Below are 25,620 nucleotides of genomic sequence, written 5' to 3' on the forward strand. Positions count from 1 at the left end.
ACAGTTGGTTGATGAGTTGGTGCTTGGAGCAAATCTTGTTTTCCCTGTTCTCCTTAGGGTTAGACTTTACCCCTTTTCTGCTGTGCGTATGTACAGGAATATGCTCTTAACAGTTGTTTCTAGAAAAAGCAAATTGATGGAGAAAATGTGTGTACTTTTGTCATCTATTACATATTGTACATCAATGGATTACTTACGATGATGTCTTGGTGACACTAAAAATGTAATAGTATGGCTACTATTATCTATGGCATCAGACGCAAATGATCTTATCTAGAATTTAATAGGGCTTGAGATGAGTAAGAAAGAAAAAACTCTTCATATTAATGACCATTATTTACATGAGCATAGTCAACAGGTACAGTGATAATTATTGAGATCCTGCAAGATGGCTAATATGGCACATAACCTGTTGATTACAAATGTAGATGCAATAATTAGATTTAAGTTTTATAGGAATGTTTTGTACTATTTCAGTATGCACGGGTTATCTCAGCAATGGAGACATTCATGGATAACAACCCAGATCTCTCCGCTGGCAATATCTTAGAAGAGCTGAGGGCTGCCTCTGATGCAGTCAAAGAAATGCAGTTACAGTTACCCACAGGTTACTCACAAGCAGGAAGTAGTAAATGAAATGCAAATTCTGGGTTCTGCTTATTGTAGATTTTAACATCATATTTCTTTTGTAATATTGTTACTATTCGAAAAAAATGGTCAAAGTCAAAGATCGAACATACCAATATTACTCTACTGATTATCTTCGCTCCAGTTTTAAAAGAACATTTAAAATCCACTGGTGTAATTCTTTGAACTGTAATACATTGCTGGTATCGGTGAAATGCTGTAAAGAAAATAACATAAATATCATGAATGACTTGTAATCTGGTTTAATAACATTGTTGCATCTTCTTTTCCTTAACTTAATACACTGCTACTACAGTGTAACGATCGCTATCTATGTTTAAGATGTGTGATTAGTGAAATTACTATAATGTTGCCATGAAATTAATCATGTAATTTTACTGCAATACGATGTAGAAGAGAACAATTCACTGAAGCTTGCAAATAAATAGTGTAGTATTGTTACCATGTTACTGAATGAAATCCATAATGCGGAGAAAATGGCATTTTGGCAATATGCTGACTTTGCTATATTCATGACGGTAAGCATAATATGATAATATCATCACATTTCGACAATCGCTAAGTAGGGTACCAACTATTTGCTCGTGTCATAAATATGTCGCGATATTGCCATTAAAGAGAATCCAGAGAACATTTTTGTGTAGAAACTCTCCAGACCTAAATGGTGAGAGCTCGTGAAAGCATGATGACTCCCTCTTCGATACGGTGACCGCTCCGGTGGCCTAGTGGTTACAGCGTCCGCCTCGGATGCGGGAGGTCGTGGTTTCGATCACCGGCCGAGTCATACCAAAGACTTATAAAAATGATACTAACCGTTGCCTTGCTTGGCGCTCAGCATTAAAAGGTTAGTGTTAGGACTGGTTACCTGGTGTCAGGATAATTTGACTGGATGGGACATATGCTACATGCAGGGGCGGATTAAGGCTCACTGGTGCCCTAAGCACTGACAAATCTTGGTGCCCCCCCCCCCTCCTTTCCACACTGACCCAGTCCATTTTAGTTGTTGACCTGTCTAACCAGATATACAATGCAGGTTGCAGCAGTACAAAAATTAGCACGTTTTATCTTCTTTTTTTTTATACAAATCTTCATTCGTTTTTTCTTCTTTTCACCCTTTTCTCAACTTTGTGGTGCCCCCTTTGGCCCTGGTGCCCTAAGCACGTGCTTAGTCTGCTTAATGGTTAATACGCCCCTGGCTACATGTCTGCGGCATGATGCCCCAGTGCTAAACATCACTATAAACTGCCACACTGCAGACATCGTAGCGATATGGCTGAAACATTGTTAAAGCTACGTTAAAAATCCAAATCACACACACTCTTCGATACCGTGACTATGGAAGTCTCACTCCCTTGAGGAAGAGGGAGGTGATAGGTTCAGTACTATTTGTAATGAATAGGAAAGAATTTTCCAAATGAAGACAAAAGAATGTTTTGTTAAATCAATAGAGAAGTATATGCGAAATCCAGAATTTACAAAGACAAAACGAATCTCATCAGGATACAGACATTAATCTGCTTAATATACTGAATTTCACTGAAAAGTACATAGGAATGGGCCCATTTCACGTAACCCTTGGTAACAGGAAGCCATTAGTTGACACAGTCAAATGTCTGCGTGTAGGAAATATTGCACACTATGCTGAGATAGGGCCCAAGCTTCTCTTATACTACATGTAAGATGATATCTGTATTTGATTACTATAAAGGAAAACAAAGAAAAGCGGCGGACTGATTTGTTTTACATAACAGTTGTTATCTATTCAAAATTGACATAAAGAAAAGATAAGAGATTAAACAGCTGACTTATCCTATAACTTTGCACGGAAGGCAATAATACGTTATGCTACATTTAGTCAACATGTAAAGCTGTGTCAAAAGTTCTGAGGTAACAAAATCATTACACGTCTTATCTCCATTCTGAACACAGCAAATTTACTGTATTGCTTTTTTAAATCTGAAAGACTAGGATGTAGTTAATTAGTTGCGATGTAGCGAAATCATGTGGTAATATTACTACACTATGGAAATGACATTGCTGGTCACAAATTGTTTGATCAAGTACACAGTAATATTATAAATTGCTTATTTCCAAACTCAGTGTAGTAATATAAGTATATTTTAGTTGAGTCTTTATGACTGATCAAAGTCAATGTATAAATATCTATATTGCATAGCTGAGTCTGTAAAACACTTTAAATGATGTATGTATGTGTTAGTGTTTAACGGCACCACAGCATATTAAAGGGGTATTGTGCCGGTAAGAGGTAAAACCATAATTATTAAATTAAATTGCTACAGTGTGGTGAATTTATTACATGCCTAATCTATACACACAATGCAGTAATATTTCCAAATTGAAAATAACCCCTTGTACAATATCAATAGATGTACATTTGTGTTTGTTTACTTTCATTATGGTTGCCAGATGGAATCTTTTAAGATGTTACTGTTGATGTCAGGCTTTAAGAAGTTGCAGTCTTTAATGTTCAACTGTGAAAAGCGATATATAATCTGGATTGTAGGCTTTAGTTTATCAAGGCAGAAAATAATCTGACACTTGTTCGCTTCATTACGAAGATAAATCTTATTGAGATAAACTACTATTGCCTAGGTGACAGGTGCCACTTTCGCATATTGGCCCCTGGTAAATGTCTTAACTTAAGGGCATGGTGTGAGTTTTTGAGTTGCTATTGTGTAATAATTAAAGAATTGGATATATTTGTGAACTAAGTGTTTTGGGCTTGTGTTGTTCTTGAAAATGATGTGAGGCATGTCCACCTCCCATTGTCAATGCAGAGTATGTAGTCAATAAAATACCAATAGTCGGCTAGGAGGAAGAGCTAGCCATCCATAGCAGTAGACACGTGGGTGGGTTCAAGGCATGTAGAGTATCTAAAAAACGGCTTAGTTGACAACTATTCTGAATTGCATCAATCAATTTAGTCGGCAGTGTTTTTCAAAATTATCACCCAGGGAAAGGGCTTCCTTCGTTCTGTGAGCACCACATGCTGTCAAAAATGGCCTTCGGATGTGAACAATGCATGTATACAATAGGGGTTGGGGTACACAAACATTTTATTCTAAGAACTTCAGTAATGTGTGATATGATTATGGTCTGTTTCAAAATATACATTCATAAATATGGACCTTTTTTACCTCACTCATTTATTATTTTTAATGAATTTTTATATTAGGCAGGTGCATGCGACATTAAATTTGGACATACAAATTGCCCCCCACCCCCACCCCACCCCCACCCCGGTTAATGTACCTTATTCGTCAGATTTCATGAAAATACTAAAAATTGGCAATGATATTTATGATTTGAAGTAAATAAATGTTTAGGTAATTGACACTAATCATTAATAGACAGTTTATCATGGTCTTGAAACCAAAAGTTATTTCAGAGTGCGAACTAAGACAGTCACAATTAAAAAAAGCAATCCATTGTAAAAGAAACAAATATTAAATTGTGTGGGATGGTTTCAATATGTACCCTCCATTTAGTTCAGATATATTTTAAACTTTGTCATTTTTATTACACACTTTTTTAATAACGTGTGTGTGTGTGTGTCAAAAACCAAAGTTATGGGCCATAAACTTGGAGCGAAGGTATGGATTAGCGCATTTGTTTATCTAAAAGTCGACACTCATAAACATATAGATGAGAAAGTTAGGATATCAAAATACATCTCTATGTTTACTAAATTCTATTTTTCCAACTTCACAGGTTTTTTTTAATACAGTAATGGGATACTATGTAATTTATAAATTGGAAGACTTAAAGGGAGAGAAGTCTGAAATATAATTTTACTGGGATGAGTTACCTCCATATGACAAGGAAACGTGACGCGTTTAAGATTGAGAGCACTGTACAAACTTAAAAAATGAAAAATGAAAGAAGAAAAAACATGCTGTGCTAATATGGAAAGGACATGTTGATTCTTTTAAGAGCTCGGAACCATCAGAATATAACAATGTTATTAAAAGTGTAGTACTAAAGAGGTAATTAAGACCTTCATAGAAACATATATAGCTATTATTCAAATTGCAAAAGACATAATCACCAAAAGTGTTGAAATAATAGCACTAAACAAGTACTTATCAAAGAAATATTCCAGTTATTCGAAAATTATTAGAACGTTTTTTTTATATATAAAAATTATGCGTAGAAAAAGTTTATTAATACTATTTCTTAATCTATATTGAGATATTGCAGGTGTATCAGAGACTGGAACAATCGTTATTTCTTTATATACATTTTGTTTTATTTAACAGAATTCATGTGTGGGATTCTTAACAGGAGAATTATAATGCCCACATATATTTTTCTGTCTGCTTCATTATTGACATCCGGGTCTTGTGAACTGGCAATCATTTCTTCACGGATATTCATACCAGCAGAAAATGGTATAATCAACCAGTCGGCTTTTCCAAATATAGCAGTTGATTTAATCTTTGCTTTAACCACCAAATGCAACAAATGATGTGAAAGTTTCATTGAGTCATCGTGATATGTATATGTTAATATGTCTCGTTTCTCATTGTTGTTCCTTTCCAATGTAAATGTTGTTCCTGCTGATATATCTCACATTCTAGAACTTAGCTACTTTTAAAACGGGATCCCCTGACATTGTATCGATACCTTCAGCAGATAAACATCATCTCATTTCTGAAATAGTTAATCAAAATAGGTAATTTTATCTTAAGTTGTTGTTGTGAGAGTAATGTAATTAGCATCAATTAATGTAGTGACTTAGTTAACATTAGCATCTTTCTTTGTTGTTATATCATTAGCATTAATTACTACCCCTCTCCTTAACAGTTCGTTAATTGATCATCAATAAAGAATTTCACAATACATTGCTGATTTTATTATTTTATACTCGATTGTGAAAACTTCGTCTCTTGTTTGTGGAGCTCCTAAATTTACAATCGTTTTACCCTTTACATTAAACTTCTCCTCCATAACCGTTGAGCATAGATACAAGCCAACACCCCCGTGTACGCATTCATCTAGTTCATTTTCAACGTTCATAAGTTCACTTATTCTTGTGATCAAACCAACCCGGCCTCCTTCCTACAGAAACATTGGTAAGGACTAAGTAGTCGTGGCAAGAATTAGAATTGGTCATACTTGCATAACCCATGCCGACGTATTTAAAAGGCGAAGCCCACCAACTTCTTGCAATGAACCCTTCAACGAAAAGCATTTTCTGATAGATTGTTTTGATCTTCACCCTACATGTGATTGATATTACAATGTTCAGCACATGAAGGAACCTTTTGATACAGTAAATGTGACTTGTATATTAAACTTCTTGAAAAAGTTTACATTTATTCAGAAATTTAGCTTGTACACAACCCTGTTTGTTTTGATTATTTTTAACAAAGGCTCGTACAGAAAATCACCCTTGTTTCTTTTCTTGTTATCTAATTACCTTTTACAAAGAATATTTATATCATCAGTTGATCAGGAGTCCTCATATATTTTCACCATATCTTCGTTAGAGTTTTATCGTTCATTGATAATACACCTTTTTTATTACCTTTTTTCATATAACATTTTTGTGACGCAATACAAACTCAGTTCTGCTACGCCGCAAAATCCACAATTACTAATCAACTGATCGCTTTTACTTTCAAAAGATTAACTGTCAGTTTCGTTCTCCAGAACCTAATAATATTCCACAAATAGTGTAACTTACTTATATTTTGTATATGACAAGACAAATATATAGCAGATGTTTTGCAAAATCAACACATAAGTGACTCAATAGAAATAGGAAGTCTCTCTCTCTCTCTCTCTCTCTCTCTCTCTCTCTCTCTCTATATATATATATATATATATATATATATATATATATATATATATATATTAAAAATATCATGGCCTTTGAAGTGTTGGTATAAAGTAACTTGAAATACAGTAGTATTGGTATATCAAATTGTGATTTGCCCATGGCGTATGAATACGCAAAATGATCATGTTTATATAGCTATTAAACTCTCTAAACATAGATATGAATTTCTTGGAATATTACATTAAAAAGGAGAAAATATAACAAGAAAATGATTTTCGTGTAAAATATTATTTTATTGAAACTAACATTTTTAGCAACAAAAACAGCAATACTCAATCCAGGAAATAAATATTATTGAGCTCCACCCTGTGTCGTCTGCTGTCATCTGTCAACACTACTGTTTCCAGTCTCTCCCTCTGGTAAAAATCAAATACTGTAACTCTGAAAAAATAAAACAATGACATCAGATAAGGAACAAGATGATGAAGCAACATTTAATCTACTAAACTGTGAGTTAATTGAAGAGTTTGATAGAGACATGGCTGAGACATTTGTAAATGAAAATGATCATTCTGTGTCCAAATGTGAGCTTGTTAGGGAAGACAGATTTGTACACCATGAGCCTGATGAAATAATGAAATTTATAAAAAGTAAGCAGAATGCAAACTTTTAAAAAAAGACACTTTTTGATGTAAGGCTAGTGACAGAATTCTTGCAGTCAAAAAATGAATGAAGAAATTTACACGAGATGCACCCATCTGAATTGGATCAGCATCTGGCTGATTTTATAATCAGTGTTAGGAGCAAAAATGGATCTGAGTTTGAACCGAACTGCTTATGAAGTATCATCAGCTCCATTGATCGCCACCTTAAAATCAATTTGTGATAAGTCTCACTGGCACCAAAATGACAAGCTTACGGAGTTTTATGGGCTAGACATTGAACATCCTGTCGATACGACTTAGGAACAACAATTTGATTGCCCACTGACCACTCATCACCGGCGGATACATCAGGTGTTCTCCATTTTCTCATAATGACCCCATTTTTCACAAAGTAAGAAACTGGTACTTGTGTGGCTTCAATTTCTGAAACCCAGACTTGTGTCTTCTCTGAGGAATAGTACTTCGGGGCCTATAATTCACATTAAAATGTCTTGCATGCTAATAAAGTAGTTGTTACTTTCTGCTCAGATATCTTACAACTGTAGTCAGAAATTGGCTAGGCATTTATATTATTCTGTGAAGAAACTAACTTACTTCTCTCTCTCTCTCTCTCTCTCTCTCTCTTATGAAATTTACCTTATCTATTGTTCCAAGTCACATATAATAGGGATAACAGTCCAAATTTAAAATTTCATCTCAGATTGATAAACATAATAGTTTTGTGATGGTCAAAGCATCAGAAATAAAAAATTAGCGAATAAAATATGATCCTTTACATGGTCTTTTGCTCATAGCAAATGCAAATTCTTTTTTATTGACCGCAAAAAAAATCCAACAAGTGAGCATTATTAGTCAGTGTATATACCAAATACAGATCCAGCAATGGAATTTTTGAGTGAATTAATTCTTAAAACAGTCACTAGGTAATATAACCTGATTGTTCTTTATATTTAAACAGGATAAAATAATGATAAAATCACGGACAAATTTGTATTAATCTTTTTAACTGCTACAATAATGTCATATCCAAATGTATCAAGCATGTTTGGTACTGAATTGTAGAGGTAATAACAAAAAAAAAATAGAGCTGGTTACTGGTAGCTGTATCAACGTTATTTATATTCAATATATTATATTTTATAATTGCTACCAAAGAAGTCTGATGTTTTATCAGTGAAGTACCTTACAATCAATCATCTTATCTGTACTAAAAATGTCGCTTCATATATGGATGAATACGATTTTAAATAATAAATATATGTAGTTTCCAGTTTGATATATGTGGAAATAAAGCATCTCATAATTGTATGGACATGTTCTTTATGTTTAGATATAGAAAATGTATTCCATACTATTAGAATTTATTTTCTTATATAATGAAATAAGTTCACATTTTCTTTAGCATATAGCTATCCTACAGTATATACATTGTATGTGATGTCCTTGTTCCAAGTCGTTTGCTTATTGCTACTGTATTGGAACTGGAGATTTCAAATGAAATTTGAGATACGAGATACTTGTCACAGACAACTAGTGACAATACTTGCTGGCTATTGCATAATCATCCATGCCATACATCTATAAGAATTCTGTATAGTTTGAATATTTACCTAACTACTTGTTATATATATATATATATATATATATATATATATATATATATATATATATATATATATATATATATATATATATATATATATATATATATATATAATTAAACTGCCACAATAAACTGCAGATTAACAGTAAAAATTAATTTCATAGGGATGAGATAATAAACAGATTCCTCAACTCTCTGTCTCTCTCTCTCTCTCTCTTTCGTGAATAAACAAGAAAGAAAAAGTATGGCATTGAGGTGCAATTATCTGCATTTTGCTCAAACCTTATTAGGTCTTTACTGATCCAAAAAGCAGAATTTGCACTGCACTCAAAAATAATAAGCATGCTCTAAGTCTAAATTGATAACATTGCGAATGAGAATATAGAAACAAATTACCTGTAAGCGGCTATTCTATTCTCAACGTGCGGCAGTGGTAAATTACACCCACAAAATGTCCAAATAAAACGGGGTGGGAAGGGTCAGCGAAAATATAAAATTGTATAAATACATCAAACTGTATACAATTTGATACATTTAATTTGTTTTGACTTCTTTCAGGCCACCTCTCTTCGGAATGTTAACACTCTGAGAAATCAGCTGAAGGTAATGCTGTAATATAATTCGAATATTTTAAATCAAACATGCCGTGAAATGGCATAACCTCTTGTTGCTAGGGTCAAGGGAGTAGTCATATTGTAAAAAAATTGAAGTGTCACAGCGCCATCTGTTGTCATAATGAGGCATTATTTTATGCTAACTTCCGTGATGCTAACTTGCAACGTGCTTGATGCTGCATCATAATCATGATTTTAGAAGGTGCAATCTGTGTAACTTGTGATATAACAAGTTTATAAATAATATTTGAAATCTGTAACAACTGACACAGCATCTGTCATACGACAAACTACAGAATCAATTCAGTGGTTGGCAAATTGTAAGATGCAATGACACAGATGGAAAGTAGATCTAAGCATTTGCAGGCAGCCATCTACAGCTGACATAAATGAAGAATAGAAAATTCATGACTAGAATTATGAATGTAGCACTTGCAAGCAGCCACTGACAATAATGCAGAAGGAAAGTAGTACTTGCAAACTGCGACGTACAATTTGCATCAAAGAAGGCTACAATATACATGTATACAATTATGAAAGTAGCACTTGCAAGCAGCCATTTACGATAATGCGTCACGGAAGAACAGAAAATACTTACATAGAATTATGGCGGTAATCCCCCTCCATATGAAATTGAATTAAATAGGACTGGGTTTGATGTTTGTATATTCCGATGTCGTTGAGTACAAAGTCTTATGAAACACGGTTACTCCATTCCTTTCAAGGTGAATTCTGTCATATCTTCTTACGATGCATGAGGACGTCCAAATTATCTTCTTGTCAATAAATTATATTTTTCCAATCACATTATTATAAGTATAAAAAGATATCTGGCAGACAGCATTCTATTTTCTAAAGGAAAGTCGCCGTCAAACTGCATTTTTCGAAAACGATTTTCCAGTGAAATGAAATATATACGTATGTATCGAGGAGCTCAACAACGAAGACATTTTTAAAAGAGATGTATCCAGATCTGATTTTGAATGGTAGCACTCATTTTAAAACGTATGATCACTTTAAAAGTTTCATCTGTGACGTATGGATCAGAATTATTCAAAAATGTACTCTTGGATCAACAAGGTCCTAAAGACACGCTTATGAAAAGCACCAATAACTTCGCCTTGGCACTCATATCGATGGCATTGGTTCCACTTCTAAGCCACATCAAGAACAAGGCACAAAGAGAGAGAGAGAGAGAGAGAGAGAGAGAGAGAGAGAGAGAGAGAGAGAGAAATAAAAAAAATTATGTTTTATTGATTTAATTATATCTGCGTTAATTGTTTGTAAATTTTAAAAAAAAATTATATATAAATTTCATTATATGTCAAAAAAATGTTTGCTAGGAGCTCATACTTTTCCAGAAAATAGTTTGACCTTAACTATTCTGTTTAATAAACACCAAATGTTGACCTAGATCCTGACCTTGATTCAAAATTAGTAGCAGCCACGTAAATAAGTTCTATTTTATTTTAAAATGAATGGTTGTTGTCGAGGTCATGATGGGACTACGTGGTTTAAGATGTAAACAAATTTTTTATTTTATTTCTTCGAATAAAATGATTGGTTTTCGTCAGGGTCATGTTAGGCGTTTGTGATATAAACACGATCACGTGAAACCCACCACCACCACACCACCCCCTTCGATTTCGCAACTTGGGGATTTTCGAAACTGCGTTGTAGAATACGATACAACATTTGTTTTGGAGAAATATTTTCAGTTGGACTCTTACACTAGAAAGTTACTGTTGTGTCGCTTGTAGTTATTTCAAATTATTTGGATTAAAAAGGATTAATTCTTTATTCTGGAGATATACGTGTGCTTATACGAAATTCTTGAACAAAAACATCTCTTATAAAAATTTATTCGGATTTCCAAAACCGGAATGATATTTCTCGTTTGTACAAGGAACTGTAGACTTCAACACACTACAGATTACAGCATACGTCATCGTCTTCTATCTTGGATTCTTCGTAAGGACTCGAACTTGAAATCATTAGAACATTTTATTATTAGGACTTCTCAAATTTTATTCGTGGATTATTCTTGGATTATTTTTGGATTTCATTCTTAACACCGTAAGTTCATATTTTTTCATTTTTGCAGACTTTTTGAAAGCTTGTTGTTTTTACTCTTTCTTGTGTTACTGTTTTTTCGAGCCTAGACACGTAACAAACTGTTTGACCCTCGCAAATGTGCGCTGATTTAGTAAAAAGAATAGACGTTAGAGAACTGGATATTTTTAGTTATTAAAAACAAAAACAAAATGTTCCGACAGGATTCTTACGAATGTTCCAAGTCGGAACTACATTTGTCTTCCATGCCACAGATGACGATGAAAGAATTTGAAATGAAAGGACAAACCGATGATTACATCGATATGAATGACAGTCACACATACTGAAAGTCAAAGTTTTGGAAACCGATAGCATCAAAAACCAGGAGCCTATGCTACAATAGCTCCCGTTAACATTTTCATACATTTGTTATACTTGAACAAAAAACTAGTCAGCAATATCATGGACACTTACCCATACAGAGCTTACCGGGAAAATCTCTTACCGTACAAAAGAAAGACAAGGACACGCATCTGGATGCCGCCTCAGTGGTGTGGAAATCGGACACTCTTTATGACGACGCAGATATGACTGTTGATTATGATTCTGACAATGTTGGATTTAACGACTGCCAAAATAAAATTAAACAAGGAAATAGGTTACAAATGATCGATCGTGTACAATTGGATATGTGATTGTTAGACGTGTATTTGCTGAATGGTGTAGATGTACGTTTAAGACGATTTGTATTAGACTCTTTTAACCTAACTTTGCACCGAAACATTTGTTGAGGTTTTACTTGACTCTGTTTAAAGCAGCGTGCCAGTTAGGAAGCAATAATAGTCACGTCAGTACGTAAGACATTTATGTAGGGATTTGGTTACATTCCAGTCCAAGGTAGCGAAGAATGACATTTCCATCTAACAGCATCAGGTCCAATTCGTTTGCAATTTCAGTTTGCCCTGGATCTTGTGAATACTGTGAACGCCATCTTGTATGTAGAATTCGACAATACCCTAGAAATCAAAATTTTGTGAGTAGTGATCTTAGAATAATAAAAAGATGGAACACGAACGTGTATAAACAGGCGAAGATGTTTTCTATACAGAAACAGTAGCTCGTTGGAAAAGAAAGAACGGTGTGTAACATCAATTTATGAACGTAGACAAAGACGATGAGGTTTCTCAACCAGCACAACAGCAGCAGCAGACACCACCTGAAGAACAAGAAGAAAAGAAAGACATGGAATAAGAAGTCATGAGCATAGACAAAAATAATGATGTTTTTCGTCCACAACAACCGTCACAGGCACTAGATGGAGAAAAAAATTGTATGTAGTCATCATGATGAATCGATGTCCAGAACAAAACATCGCACAGACTCCTGTTTTGCTTGCCGTTTGATTGACAGACTCGTATACCTTACCAAATAACGTTACGGTTGTCCAATCAATCATCCAAGTTAAAAGTAACGTAACAAATTGTTTAAGGATGAATATAAAAAAAGAAACAAAATGGAATACGCATTGGACATCTGCTCAAGAGAGAAAGTCTTAAAAGAATGGCATAAAGACATTAATGACCATTCCGCACTTCCGCTGACTTCTTTTGAGATGAAATGCATTTATGCAATTTTCAGCATAGTCCATCTACTTACTTGACTGACCTTTTCAAGGAAAACGCAAAGCACGATCTATTGAGTTATTAATATCTGTAAAAATAAACACCTTTGGAACTTCATTATCTTCTGAACCATATATCGTCCACATATGTTTGGACTCCAGGTGTGTGTGCTAAAGCTGAACATCCTCATGAAAAACGTAACGGCTTCCGAGATTACGTAATCAAAATAGACCCCATTCATCGCTTAGAAACCTAATGAGTAGCCGTATAAATTCCCACGGACTACAATGTAGTCTATTTCGATTCCTTTAAATTGACTTCTCTGAAAGACAACATTAAGCATTGTCGATAAGAACGTCTTTATCTACTCGATTCAGTGATGTGAAATTTATATAGACAATGATGATAATATTTTGTTCGTCAGCTTACCCTTGAATTCTTCTAAGAACATATACTACCTTGTTCTTGAAATGGCGAAATAAAAGGTATGTGGTGTTATCAACATTATGGTTATCTATTTTCATTAGCACAAAATGTGGCGGACATCGATAGCAAAATGACAATATTAGATCGCTGGAATTCTATGATCACTTTGCAACGTTGTGAACATTTTATATATGTTCGTGTTTAATATTTGGTAAGTTGTACATGAAGAGGAATGGACTAGCCTTAATCTTAATTCTTCATTTATTAATGTTTAAGTGTGGGATTTTTAACTTTAAAAAGTCATTTTTAGAAACAAAATGATGTTAACTAACTCCTCTCTCTCTCTCACCCACCCCCTCTCTCTCTCTTCTGATATATATACGACTTAATAATCTTTTCATGCAGAAACCACCCATTCCCGCCGAAACAAAAACTTCAATTTACCAGACAGTGCCATCCTGTGAATAGTTCCAGCCAGAACAGAACATCTTACACTGTTACCATTTACTAACTAAATCGAAAAACCTCATATGAAAAAAAATAAAACGATTGTTTTATTTTAACAGAATTTTTTTATAAAAAGAAACGAACTCCCATACAAACTATGAGTCTGTTTGCAGACAATACTTTTTCCTTTACATGTCAACATGGTGACCTAATGTTAATCTCCAGTTAGACACTATTTAACACAGGGTTGCCATTATACCAAATCCTACTATAATAATCCCTTTTTTCCAGAATCATACAACAGCGGAGGCCTAAAGCTAATTTCCCTTGTCCATATTATCACCCATCATGTTAAATCTATGAATCTCTGGAAACCGATTTCTCTATTGATGGGTAATAATCTCATTTTGATTAGTGACTTATCTATCTATTGACACCATACTCTCTCTCTCTCTCTCTCTCTCTCTCTCTCTCTCTCTCTCTCTCTCTTCAGTTAGAAACCACATATTCCAGCCAAACAAGCAAAGCCTGGTACATTGTTACCATTTCCAGATGGACAGGCTCACCACATATGAAAAATATGTGAACCAGTTTCCTATTCATTTCAATACTGCTGTATAATGTAAATTTCCCGTTTGGCTCCATCATTTTATATACCATGTTTAACATAGTACTCAAATTCTGGCTCTCAATTGCAATACTACACTAGTTCGATGTTGTTGTACACTGAATGACATATACCTGACGTAAAATTAGACATGCTTACCCGACGATATGGATAAATCTAACATGTCTAAGGGCATGTGATGTTTAGTTTATTCAAGAACCCGGTTTAAATATTAAAACATAAATGCTATTCCAACACGACGCTGGAAGTTCTTCAATGTGTTGAATATTACTCTGAAAGAACAGTCCCTTATGTGGTGATATTTCGGTTTCTGCGCCAACAGTACCTATCGCCAGCATTGCTGAACGTAGCCCAGCTAAACAACAAAAATGCTAAAATATCCGAATCATGATATAAGCCCAGCCTATGCCCATACATGAGCCCAACACCTGTATGATGCTATCTGACTGTTTACGAGATGATATCGCCTATTCGTTAAAACCTGCATAAATATGCATACAATCTTGTCTGCACATATCGGTGTACATTTTATACACTTACCAGTATTTATCGCGACTGTTGAGCTAACGTCGGCTGAAGGGTTCTCATGGCGATGTGTACATAACATTTCCGGATCATATCCTGCTTGGCGACTTGTAAATGAACGTGGAATCAAACAACCCTCTGTCCCTTGGGTCATTTTAAATTAGCGTTGTGTATGGCTATTACCATATAGGGGTATTTGTATAAACGGTGCGCATGTGTGTTCCGGAATGATCTGCATGCAGCAAAATTGCACATTTTTATAAACAGGTGTCATCAGACCCACCTATCTTCTATCAGTATCAACATATATTGGGGGTGGGGGTGGGTGGGGGTGATTTATCGGACTATTCCGAACTGTTTGTGTCAATTTTGGGGGTTTGTATTTTTACCATTGCTGTCTTTAGAAGAAAGAAAAAAAAATGTTATCGTTAGGCTAATGCTATGGACTTGCCTGGAGTTATGTGGCAAAGCATGCAGTTGAGAACATTCTCCTAACAGCTCATCATTTTTTTTAGATTGTATAACTGACAATATGCTGTTTTAACCCCTGGGCCAATTAAACCTTAGTTTATTGTCTGCGTGCATCTGTACACAACTGCATTGACTTAATCATACGTCTTTCTCCCATTAACGATTAAAATTAAATTAAAGGCGAGGGATAAATAACGTACGTATAGTAGCGTTTCATTTTGACATTAACTGTACATTGTGACGTCAGTAGTTAAGTGGGCCACCATAGGGACAATGGGACTTAGCATTAAAAACACCCCTGGGCAACTCTAGGGACAATGGAAATTTAACATGGAGAAAAACGCTGGGCCACTTTAGGGACAATGGGAATTTAACATAGAGTTTGGGTCTGTCTAGGGACAAGGGAAATTAACATGGGAATAGAGTTTGGGTTTGTCTAGGGACAAGGGGAATTGAATATGGGATTTTTTTTTTTTTTTAAAGTTTTTTTAAATTTAAATTTAAATTTAAATTTAGAAAAGGGGTAGGCAATGGAAAGGCTATCTCTTTTCGAGAAATATGGCTGGCCCTGAAAAGGGCCTTTGGGTTTATGTTAATATTAATATTAACATAGATGGCATCTGTCACATCTTCTTCTTCTTCTTCTTAAACTCCTTCTAACTACCGGTCCATACACAAGTACCCTCTTGAGACATCCTTGTCTTTCTATGTAAACTCTCCTCATCCATTGACTAGTATCTGTCCTATCAACAACAGTCCACTTGGACCTGACATACATGAGCATGTCCGTCCTAAACGTCATGGAAGACACAAGGGTGGATAACTCAATGAGCGGGTACAAACACAAACACACAAACACAAACACACAAACACAAATACACAAACACATACGCTAAGAAACAATAAACAAATCCATAATCTACTATCCACACAATCTTACGTGAGCGGGTACAAACACAAACACACAAACACAAACACACAAACACATACGCTAAGAAACGATAAACAAATCCATAATCTACTATCCACACAATCGTACGTGAGCGGGTACAAACACAAACACACAAACACAAACACACAAACACATACGCTAAGAAACGATAAACAAATCCATAATCTACTATCCACACAATCGTACGTGAGCGGGTACAAACACAAACACACAAACACAAACACACAAACACATACCCTCACACTATCTTAAAAAAGAGTTAGTGTTTATATTCACACTGCTCTACCTACACATTAGCAAATTGATGGTTATTTCTTTTCTAGAGTATTGGGTAGCCCTGAAAAGGGCTGTTTTTTTGGAACTTCATGGACACCTGGTTAATGGTGGCCTGGCGCCACATACACATCTTATCCCCCAGTTACTTTTTACTTTTTTGGGGGAGAGAGCAGAGGCAGGATATGTCGCTTCAGAATCCCAATTTTCGCTCTCTGGGATTCTGAAATTTATTCTTCTTCTCTTCTTTTCCTTCTCCTCCTCCTCTTCTTTGTTTCTTCTCTCCTCCTCTTTGTATCTTCTTTCTTCTTCTTCTTCTTCTTTATATCTTCTCTCCTCCTCTTCTTTTTTTCTTCTTTCCTCCTCCTCTCTTATCCTTCCCTCCTCCACAATGGCTTCCGCGGCCAGTTCATTCAACAGGCGCCTGGCATATTCCAGATGCACATGAAGTTCCAACAGTTTAGACAGTCTCGTGTTCATTTTTGGTGTTGATCAATCAACAAGGGTAGCTAGACTGCCCAGCGAGTTTCAATTTATAGTGAAAGCGCGGACGTGAAGGAAAACATCCCCCTAAAAAAAACATAAAATTGATGTTACCTACATCATGACCAAAAACAACAACGCGCGGACCTAAAAGAAACACTCGCTCACTTTTTTATGCTACCCATCACTATTTTAAAATTTTTTATAAATCACTTCAATAGACTATCCACATTCGCAAAGCAATCCAATCTAACTCCAAATATACACCTCAAACACCAAAAAAACATGATTTTAATCTACTATTCATACCAACTTACTTAAGCACTTACTAACACACAAACACATGCCCTCACATTTTTTAAAAAAGAGTTAGTGTTTATTTTCACACTACTCTACCTACACACATTGGCAAATCGATCGTTATTTCTTTTCTAGAGTATTGGGGTAGCCCTGAAAAGGGCTGTTTTTTTTTTTGTTTGCTATGGCATTCTTTTTTTAGTTTCTAAGAATGCGATGTCCTCTGAGGATAGACTTTCTGGCGATAGGTCTGCTTCTTCGGAAAGAAAAGAAGAACTCTTTGGTGTCGATACGGCAATCGACAAAGCCTCTGTCAGGTTCAGGTTGCTGCTGCTGCTGCTGCTGCTGTTGCTGCTGTTGCTGCTGTCTCTGAAGTCTGTACTTCTCTGTCCATTCTTCTTTCTCCCTGTTCATTTCTTCTCTGAAGAGCTCTTCTATCAGGTCTTCAGTGATTTTTAACATTCTCACATTCTCTATTTCTTCTGGCTTCGGTATCAGACTGTGTCTGACCCTATGCAAATTCACGTAGGCTTCGTTGAGTTTAGCTAGTTTGGAGCACATCTTCTTAGGAGGATGAGTCGACAATGGATGGTTGGACTGGAAACAACCCGGTTCTTAAAGTCAAAGCGCGGACGTGAAGGAAAACATCCCCCACACGGTTTTTGAGTCGCAACGTTTAGTGAGTGTCATGAGAGGGATAGTAAGAAATGAAAGAGCATCAATCCAACATTCTTATAGCTAAACAAAAGACAAAGGCATTTTTTTTCAAAACACAACATTTTTTATTCAAAAATCACTTAACACTAAACAACAACTCTAACATTTTTAACAATAATCCAACATCATAACATCAAACAATTTTTTTCAAAACACAACATTTTTTCCACAGTCTCATCACATTCCATCTTTAAATTTTCTCCACTAGGTAAAGAGGGATAACAGTCTTCCATGGTTTCTAGTAATCTAGGATGACTTCTCTCAAACTGTTGATTTCTATGGTATTATCGAATTCTGCATACAGGATGACGTTCACCGTTTCATCAGGGTCTCGGTCTTTAAACTGAATTTCCACACGAATCTGGCCGGATTTTATAGGGTGGAAATGTCCCTCGTCGCTGCCTTGGTCTGGAGTGAAATCGAAAGCCCACAAAGCGTAGCCTCCTGCATAATCCTCGTACGTAATGCCGTGACTGGTATTGGTTCCTAACTGTCCGGTGGCTTCGTACAGGGACAAGTACGATCTCAAGTAATTCTTCTTGGTAAAGTCAGGTTCGAAAGGTCGGGTACACAAGGTCTTGCCATCGCGACTGACTTCGATTTTGGACACGCCAAAGTGTTGAAAGTAGAAAGGATTTTTTTCGGCAGCTCCGTTGAAGGCTGTATTCTCGACGATACCAACGATCAAACGTTTGGGTAACTGTCCTTGGAACAGATGATCTTCGATCATGGATCGCTGTCCCTTGGGAATGGTGAAGGTTTTCACTTCCACGCGTCGTATGGGATACTTGGCAGTCGTTCTGCTCAACGTCTGACTGATGTCGTTTCCCACTTTAGGTAACACTTCCACACGGCGTACGTAGAGTCTGGCTTCTAGGATTTTGGTTTTGTAACCGTCACTATCAGCCATCAAATGGAAAGCGGCACTGCTACGATTCAGTCTCAGGCGGACATCCACCCCGTTCAGCAAATACTTTTCTTGCAACCACATGTCCAAATGCAAACGATCCATCAGTTCTAAACTTGTGTCGGCTCCCGTGATTCTCTTTCTTCGTTCTACAAATCCATCATTGTTGTCTTTCTTTTCATCAGTTTCCAATATTTCAAACTTGGTAGGTTCGTCAGCTTCCCATACCACACAGGCATTGAGATGAGTGTTCTTGGCATCTATTCCGTACGTCAAGAGATTTTCCAGGTAGGCACGATAAGGGTAAGTATCCATGCTGCTGCTGACCAGTTTGTTATTCAAGTACAAGTCCACTCCACTGAACAAGGAATGCATGAAATTGTTGACGGGAGCTACTGCTTCATCGTCTATAGCACCTCCAGTCTTATCTAGAATTTTGACTTTCAGGAACAAGTAACTGCTATTCAGATCGATGTAATCTTCGGGCTGTCCTTTGATTTCAAACTCGATGGGAGCGGAATCGGTCAATGAGGAGACGGGGTGAAATTCCACCCACTGGGATTCTTGCATCGTCATCATCGTAGGGGCATGGCAAACAGATCCAGTTCCGTCTTGGAACAAGCGCAAGATTCTCGGTGCATCATTTTTTTCTCTCTTTTCTCAATAATCGAAAACGTCTAAGTCTCGAACGGTTCTTCTTTTCTTGACCTTTCTCGCTTGAAGTCTGGTGAAAGGGTGTTTTCTTCGTCGTCTCTTTCTGCCTTGTCCTTGCTGAATGCCTGACTCGGTAGCGTGCAGGGCATTTATAGGTGTTTCTCGGTGACCCAAAATGTCTTTGCCCGTTTGCAGCAAGACATTTGTGCCTGCCCTCATGAAGGCTTCTTTAGGGTTTTGTTTGTCGATGATGACATTTTGGAGAAATTCTTTGCCTTGCGTCAGTGCCGCATCTTTCAAGGCGTGCAATCCGCGTGTCACCATCGGTTTCAACACCGGGGCCACCGAACGAAAGGCCGATTTTAACATATCTCCTAAACCGTGTCCTCGCTGTCGAGCAACCCCTCGGTACACTGGATACATGACTTACGAGTCGTGAGAAAACCGTTTTCGAAAATGGAGTTTCACCGTGACTTTTCCTTTGGTGAATGGAATATTTTGTCCCAGATCTCCTTTTATAGCAATGTTGACCGTGTCCAAATAAGACTTGCTGACAGGCAAATAATGAGGATGGACAAATTCGCGGTGGACGTGGTAAGTGTTTCCACCTTCCTCGTCAGTGTTCGTGGCAGAATCCACTTTGAAAGGAATGACACGCAGTAACGGTACGGAGGTGTGTCCCACCACGTTATACTCCACCACATCGGAGTACACAAACATCAAATTCAGTCCTTGGTTCAGTTCTACCGGGGCACGAAATAACTTGCTAAAAGACTCGTTGTCGTAAACGATGGGTAATTCGCTTTTCTTCATCATGCTCATTCTCAGGTTCATGTCTCCGCCCAACATGTCATACAATTCAGGACAAAATAAAATGGACAGGATTTTACTCCGTTCAAATTTCATCAAGAAGCGACGAGCTGTTTTGTGGTACTCCATGGTGACACTTTTGTTAACATGCTCCAAAGCTTTCAGAAACACGGCATTAAACCTGGAGGCTATGGTGCTGACCAAATGTTGACCACTAAAATAATAGCCTGGGGAAATGAACAAGTGATAGGTGGTGTACTTTTGTGTACGGTTTTCTTGTCATATTTGACATTGCTATCCATCCACTGTTGCAATTGTTCGTCATGAACTTCCACATCAAAAAAATTTTGATTGTTAAGGACATTGAGGAATTGGGTCGGGTGAATCATTTCTACTAAAGCCACTTCCCAATGGGCTTCGTGATCTAAGGGGATGGCTTGAGGTAATTTGGCCGTGTAACAGCACAACGTGTTCTTGGGAAACACCTCCATGGAACTGTCACTGGGTAAGGTTAAGTAAAATTGGTTTTGGTGACTCATAATTCCAGAGTTCTGTGGCTGTCCGAGGGGTTAGTGGACGTCAGAGGCGTGTCTCCACCCAAAATGGGGTTCTGGTTGTGGTTGGAGTGGTGACTGGCACTGGCACTGGACACAAGGTTCCCGTGGTTCCCGTTCGAGGTGAATTTCAGGGAGGGATTAGGAAGCAGGTAACCGATGCAACTGCTCAATAAAATGGTCCACAATTGTTTGTCTCCTTGTTGCAAACTCAAATTGGCGATGGCTGCCCCGATGACACAATACACCACGAAGATTTGGCAGAAAAAGACGATTTGCGTTTTAGGCACACGTTCTCCACACCACACCCACAAGGGTTGTTTTTGTAAATCTTGCACAGAAGAACTGGGTGAAGGAGGAGTGGTCGACGTAGCTGCGTCTGTGTGAAAAGGCATGATGGTCACTTCTTTTTATAGTCGATGACTTGCGAAGCGTCGATCCAAGAATCGAAACTGGGTGGATATCCTTTCCAACGTACTTTGACTTCTTTGACACGTCGTTTGCCCACTTTACGGGTTCTGCGTTCGAGAGTGCTTTCGATGTCGTACACGTCGTCTTCTTTTTTGGTGACACGTTGTAACTCGGGCAAATAAAACGTTCCTTTGAGCACTTCTCCGTTCATGTCTTCCAATTTATAGACGGCAGGATGACGGCCATGCACTCGTCCAGTGACGCGAAACAATTCGGTCGTCCAGTTAGGTAAGTAACCTTTGTCGAAAGTGCGTTTGGTTTTGCCAATGCGCACCCAATCTCCTATGGCCAACATTCCACTTTTCTCGGGGACAGCCCTCGTCGGGGACGTACCAAACAGGCGCTCAAACACCAACACTTCGTTCTCGGGAGTCACGTCTTGCGGGGCACGTCCGATGCTTCGATGGTAAGATTGGTTGTACGCTTGCACCAGGTGCGGTAAGATGTCGATGTACTTCAGAGTGTGGTGATGCGTAAAATATTTCCACATGCGTTCTTTCAAAGTGCGTTGAAAACGTTCCACGATGCTGGCTTTGGTTTCAGGATTCTCGGTGGTAAAAAAATGAATGTCACGTTTCTTTAATTCTTTTTGGAAAGCTTGGTTCAGAAATTCGGTGCCTTTGTCCGTTTGCCATCGAAGAGGGTGACGACCGCTTTGTTTCAACACCCGTTGCAGGGCTCGCACTAACTCGCTGCTCGATTTGGAAGTCAAGGGCACGACCCAGGCAAATTTGGAAAAGACGTCGATGACACAAAACAAATATTTGTAGCCACGATTGTAGCTGGCCAAATGAGAGACATCGGCTAAATCGGCTTGCCATTGATGATCGATGCCTTCCTCTCGGGTGCGACTTCTGGCAAACTTGCGTCGAATGGGTTTGTGTAAAGTATAGGTAGCTTGTTCTTGTAACCATCGTTGCACTTGAGGTAAACGGAGACTTTTCAGTCGCGTTTTGGCAGCACGATACAATTCTTGAACTCCTGCGTAACCTGCAGGATGGGAGGGATCGTAGTAAATGCTGGCTAAGACTTTTTCCATTTTTTGTGTTGGTTGGTGTGTTAATAAGACACCCACTCTTGGAGGATGCTACTTTTTTTCTCTTGGGGTATTTTCTTGGATTGCAATCCTTTGCGTGTGCGGCCAGCAATAGGTGTCGAAGAGGAGAAGGATGTCTGAGCGGGGGATATCGGTTCTTGTTTCACTTCTGTCTTCACTTCTGTCTTCACTTTCTTTTTCTCTTGTGATGAAGAAGGGGTGGCCATCATCTTTTTAATGCATCCAATTCTGGAGGTAGGTGGTGTTGTTAACTTGCGTACTTTTTCTGGTGGAGTTTGAAACCCTTCCTCTTCTTCTCCTTTTTCTGTCTTGGTCACGGGTACTGGTGGTACTGGTACTGGTACTGGTACTGGTGATGGTGCTGGACTTTTCATCAAGGTCTTAAAATCTTTCAGAGTGGGTAGAGCTGTTTCGTCTAAAGCTTTCTGGTGAAGGAGTTGCAGTCGTTGCAAGAGTTGACCGTACTTTTGCGATTTTTCTGTTTCGGACAAATCTTGGCGATCCATTAAGGACTGCAATTCGTGTTGTAACTGGAACATCTCGCTCAAATGGGGATTGGGAGGTAAATGCGGGGTGTGTTGTTCTTGCCACCGATGGTATTCCATCCATCGTTTGTAAGGCACTAAAGCTAGTTTTCGTCCTTCCATGGGGTTGTCAGGGGTCGATTCTGAGATCTTGGAACTTCCGAGGCCTTTTTATCTTGCTCCCACCAGTCCTCCCAACATGGTTCCCAAGACTCCTTTCAGTATGGGGCCTAACAAGAGAGGTAAAATACCTCCACGTTGCACTAACATCTTCTTTTTTTGACGAATGGGAATTTTCTTTTGAACCATTTGGCGAAGAACGTGACGATGTTTGCCTAAGCATTGTTTCTGGTGTTTGGACAAAGGGATCGTGCCTTTTAAAACGTTCAAACAACATTCGCACACGGTATCGATGACCTCTTTGGAGGCTGTTTGAATGAGTTTTTTTCGTAGGGGTGGAGAAGCTTTGGACAGGACAGATAACATGTCCCCATGTTTGGCTAAACGTGGTGGCAGTCCTTTCCTTTTCTTTCCTTGGGGTTTTCTGGAGGGTGACATCTTTGAGTCTTCAGGAGCACCAAAAAAACACTGATACCCGACTTGGTCACAGGCCTTTTTTATACTGGAACGCGTCGCCACTGATTGTCTTTACGTCGTATCAGTTTGAGGACAGGCATGACACGTCGTGCAGGGGTACGTAACGGACTAAATCGAACCAGTTCTTGCTTGGACAAATCCAGTAAACTTTGTAACATGCCCGATCTTTCTTGAACTTTGATTTTGGGAGAAGGTACTTTGTGAGCAGCAGCCACTGCCACTAAATTGGAAGGTCCTGCCACTGGGGAAGTTCTTTTGGGGGTCATCAACGGAGAAGTTCTTGGTGTGATCAACGTCTCCAAGTACTCTTCAGTTCTGGGTGTCATTAACGGAGAAGTGGACAAACGTGAGGCTGCCGGAGACGCAGTCACCGCCGTGGCAGGTCGTGGTTTTGCGAGTGTAAGGTTGCGTCCTGGCCGAAGTGCCTCTCTTGCGACTAGTTTTCTGTGGACTTTTCTTTTTCTGGGGGCTTCTTTTCTTTTTCCGGGGTGGTGGTGGTGTCTGGTCAGAGGAGGGTCCTGCCACTGGAGAAGTTCTCCTTGAGGACCTGGTCTTTTTCTTCTTGGGGCTTTGTTGGACTTTTATCTTGGGGATAACTTTGGGGGCATTAGGATCCCATCTTAAGAGTGAGCGAATGATGACCCCTCCTAGAGTACCGCTCCCTCCAGGTTTCAAAATGATTTGTTTTTTGGTTTGAGTGTCGATGCGGGGATCGGCCAGTTGGACCAAAGCGACTTTGTTTCGATCGAAAAAGCGTTTGGTTTGATGAGGAATCTGAATGATTCCTTGGAGTAATTGACGTGCTGTCACCGTGAACCATCGTAAGACTTCTTTGAGACTAGCTTCTAAGACACGAGCTCGTGTTTGTGGATCTTTTTCTCGACTGATGCCATACAAGGCACGAATCAATTTGACGGGAAGATGCGACTGAAGGGACGTCATGTTCGCACTGAGAGTGAGACAGACGAAAAAGGGTCTGAGGTTTTTATAGATTTTTTATGGGGAGTGAAATGAAGTCGAGGACGGAGACGTGTACAGGACAGGCCCTCCGTCTTGGCACCAGTGGTGAAACAAGTGGGTACGAAATCGCAAATCCTCGGGAGTCGTAGGTTTCAAATCGACGAGTAAATAGGCGTGTGGCGTTTGAGTGGCATCGTCTTACGCCTGAGTCAGCCAAGGCGTTCCTAACTGTTTGGCTAAGACTTGCACTTGCGATTTATCTCGAGGGCTTTTAAACAAGACCACGTAATGCGCATTGAGACTGATGGTGCGATGGGCTTTACTTTGTTTAAACAAATTTTGGGTGATGTAAACGACACTGGCATTACGGTGATGCCCTTTGCGCGTGAACCACAGTTTAATTTCTTCTTCGTCTTCTCCTAACATGTCGTCGAAAATGACCAAATGGGTTAGACGGGAGTCAGAGACGATGCCATCGTCTTCTTTAGGAATGCCTTCCACAAACACGATGAAATCGCCTTGACTTTCTCGCAAGAGGCTGTACGCCGATTGCCACTCTTTGTAACACCACACGATTCGTTGAGGGGGTCGATCGATCAAATGATGTTTATGTTCGATCAAACGTTTGACGAATTCGGTTTTACCTGAACCGCTAGGTCCAGCAATGAGCATGTTAAAGGGATGGCGAAGATACAAAGCCTCCCAACTGGCACGATCTAAGTGTTCGTCGATGACTTTGACAGTAGAGGAAGAGGGAGCAGAGACAGCAGAGGTAGCCATGGTGTGAGAAATGTCACTTATGACACGAAAAACAAACAAGACAAGAGTTTATATACTTTTTCAGAACACGTTTA

At 38.3% G+C, this 25,620-nt stretch overlaps 1 protein-coding gene across 2 annotated transcripts in view; it reads left to right on the forward strand.

Moving 5' to 3' along the window:
* LOC149779302 (uncharacterized protein CXorf38 homolog) overlaps positions 1 to 1,584 on the forward strand; it is a 43,736-nt gene extending 42,152 nt beyond the window's left edge. For both annotated transcript variants that reach the window (XM_089938599.1, XM_089938600.1), the window contains exon 6: positions 478 to 1,584. Coding sequence is in view for 1 of the 2 variants with exons in the window: in XM_089938600.1 (XP_089794726.1) it covers positions 478 to 636 (159 nt within the window). In the remaining variant the exon portion in view is untranslated. The remainder of the gene's footprint in view (positions 1 to 477) is intronic.
* Positions 1,585 to 25,620: the final 24,036 nt, after the last annotated feature.

This window comes from Sinohyriopsis cumingii, chromosome 17 (assembly GCF_028554795.1).
Source record: "Sinohyriopsis cumingii isolate HCF-2022 chromosome 17, ASM2855479v2, whole genome shotgun sequence".
NCBI lineage: Eukaryota > Metazoa > Mollusca > Bivalvia > Unionida > Unionidae > Sinohyriopsis > Sinohyriopsis cumingii.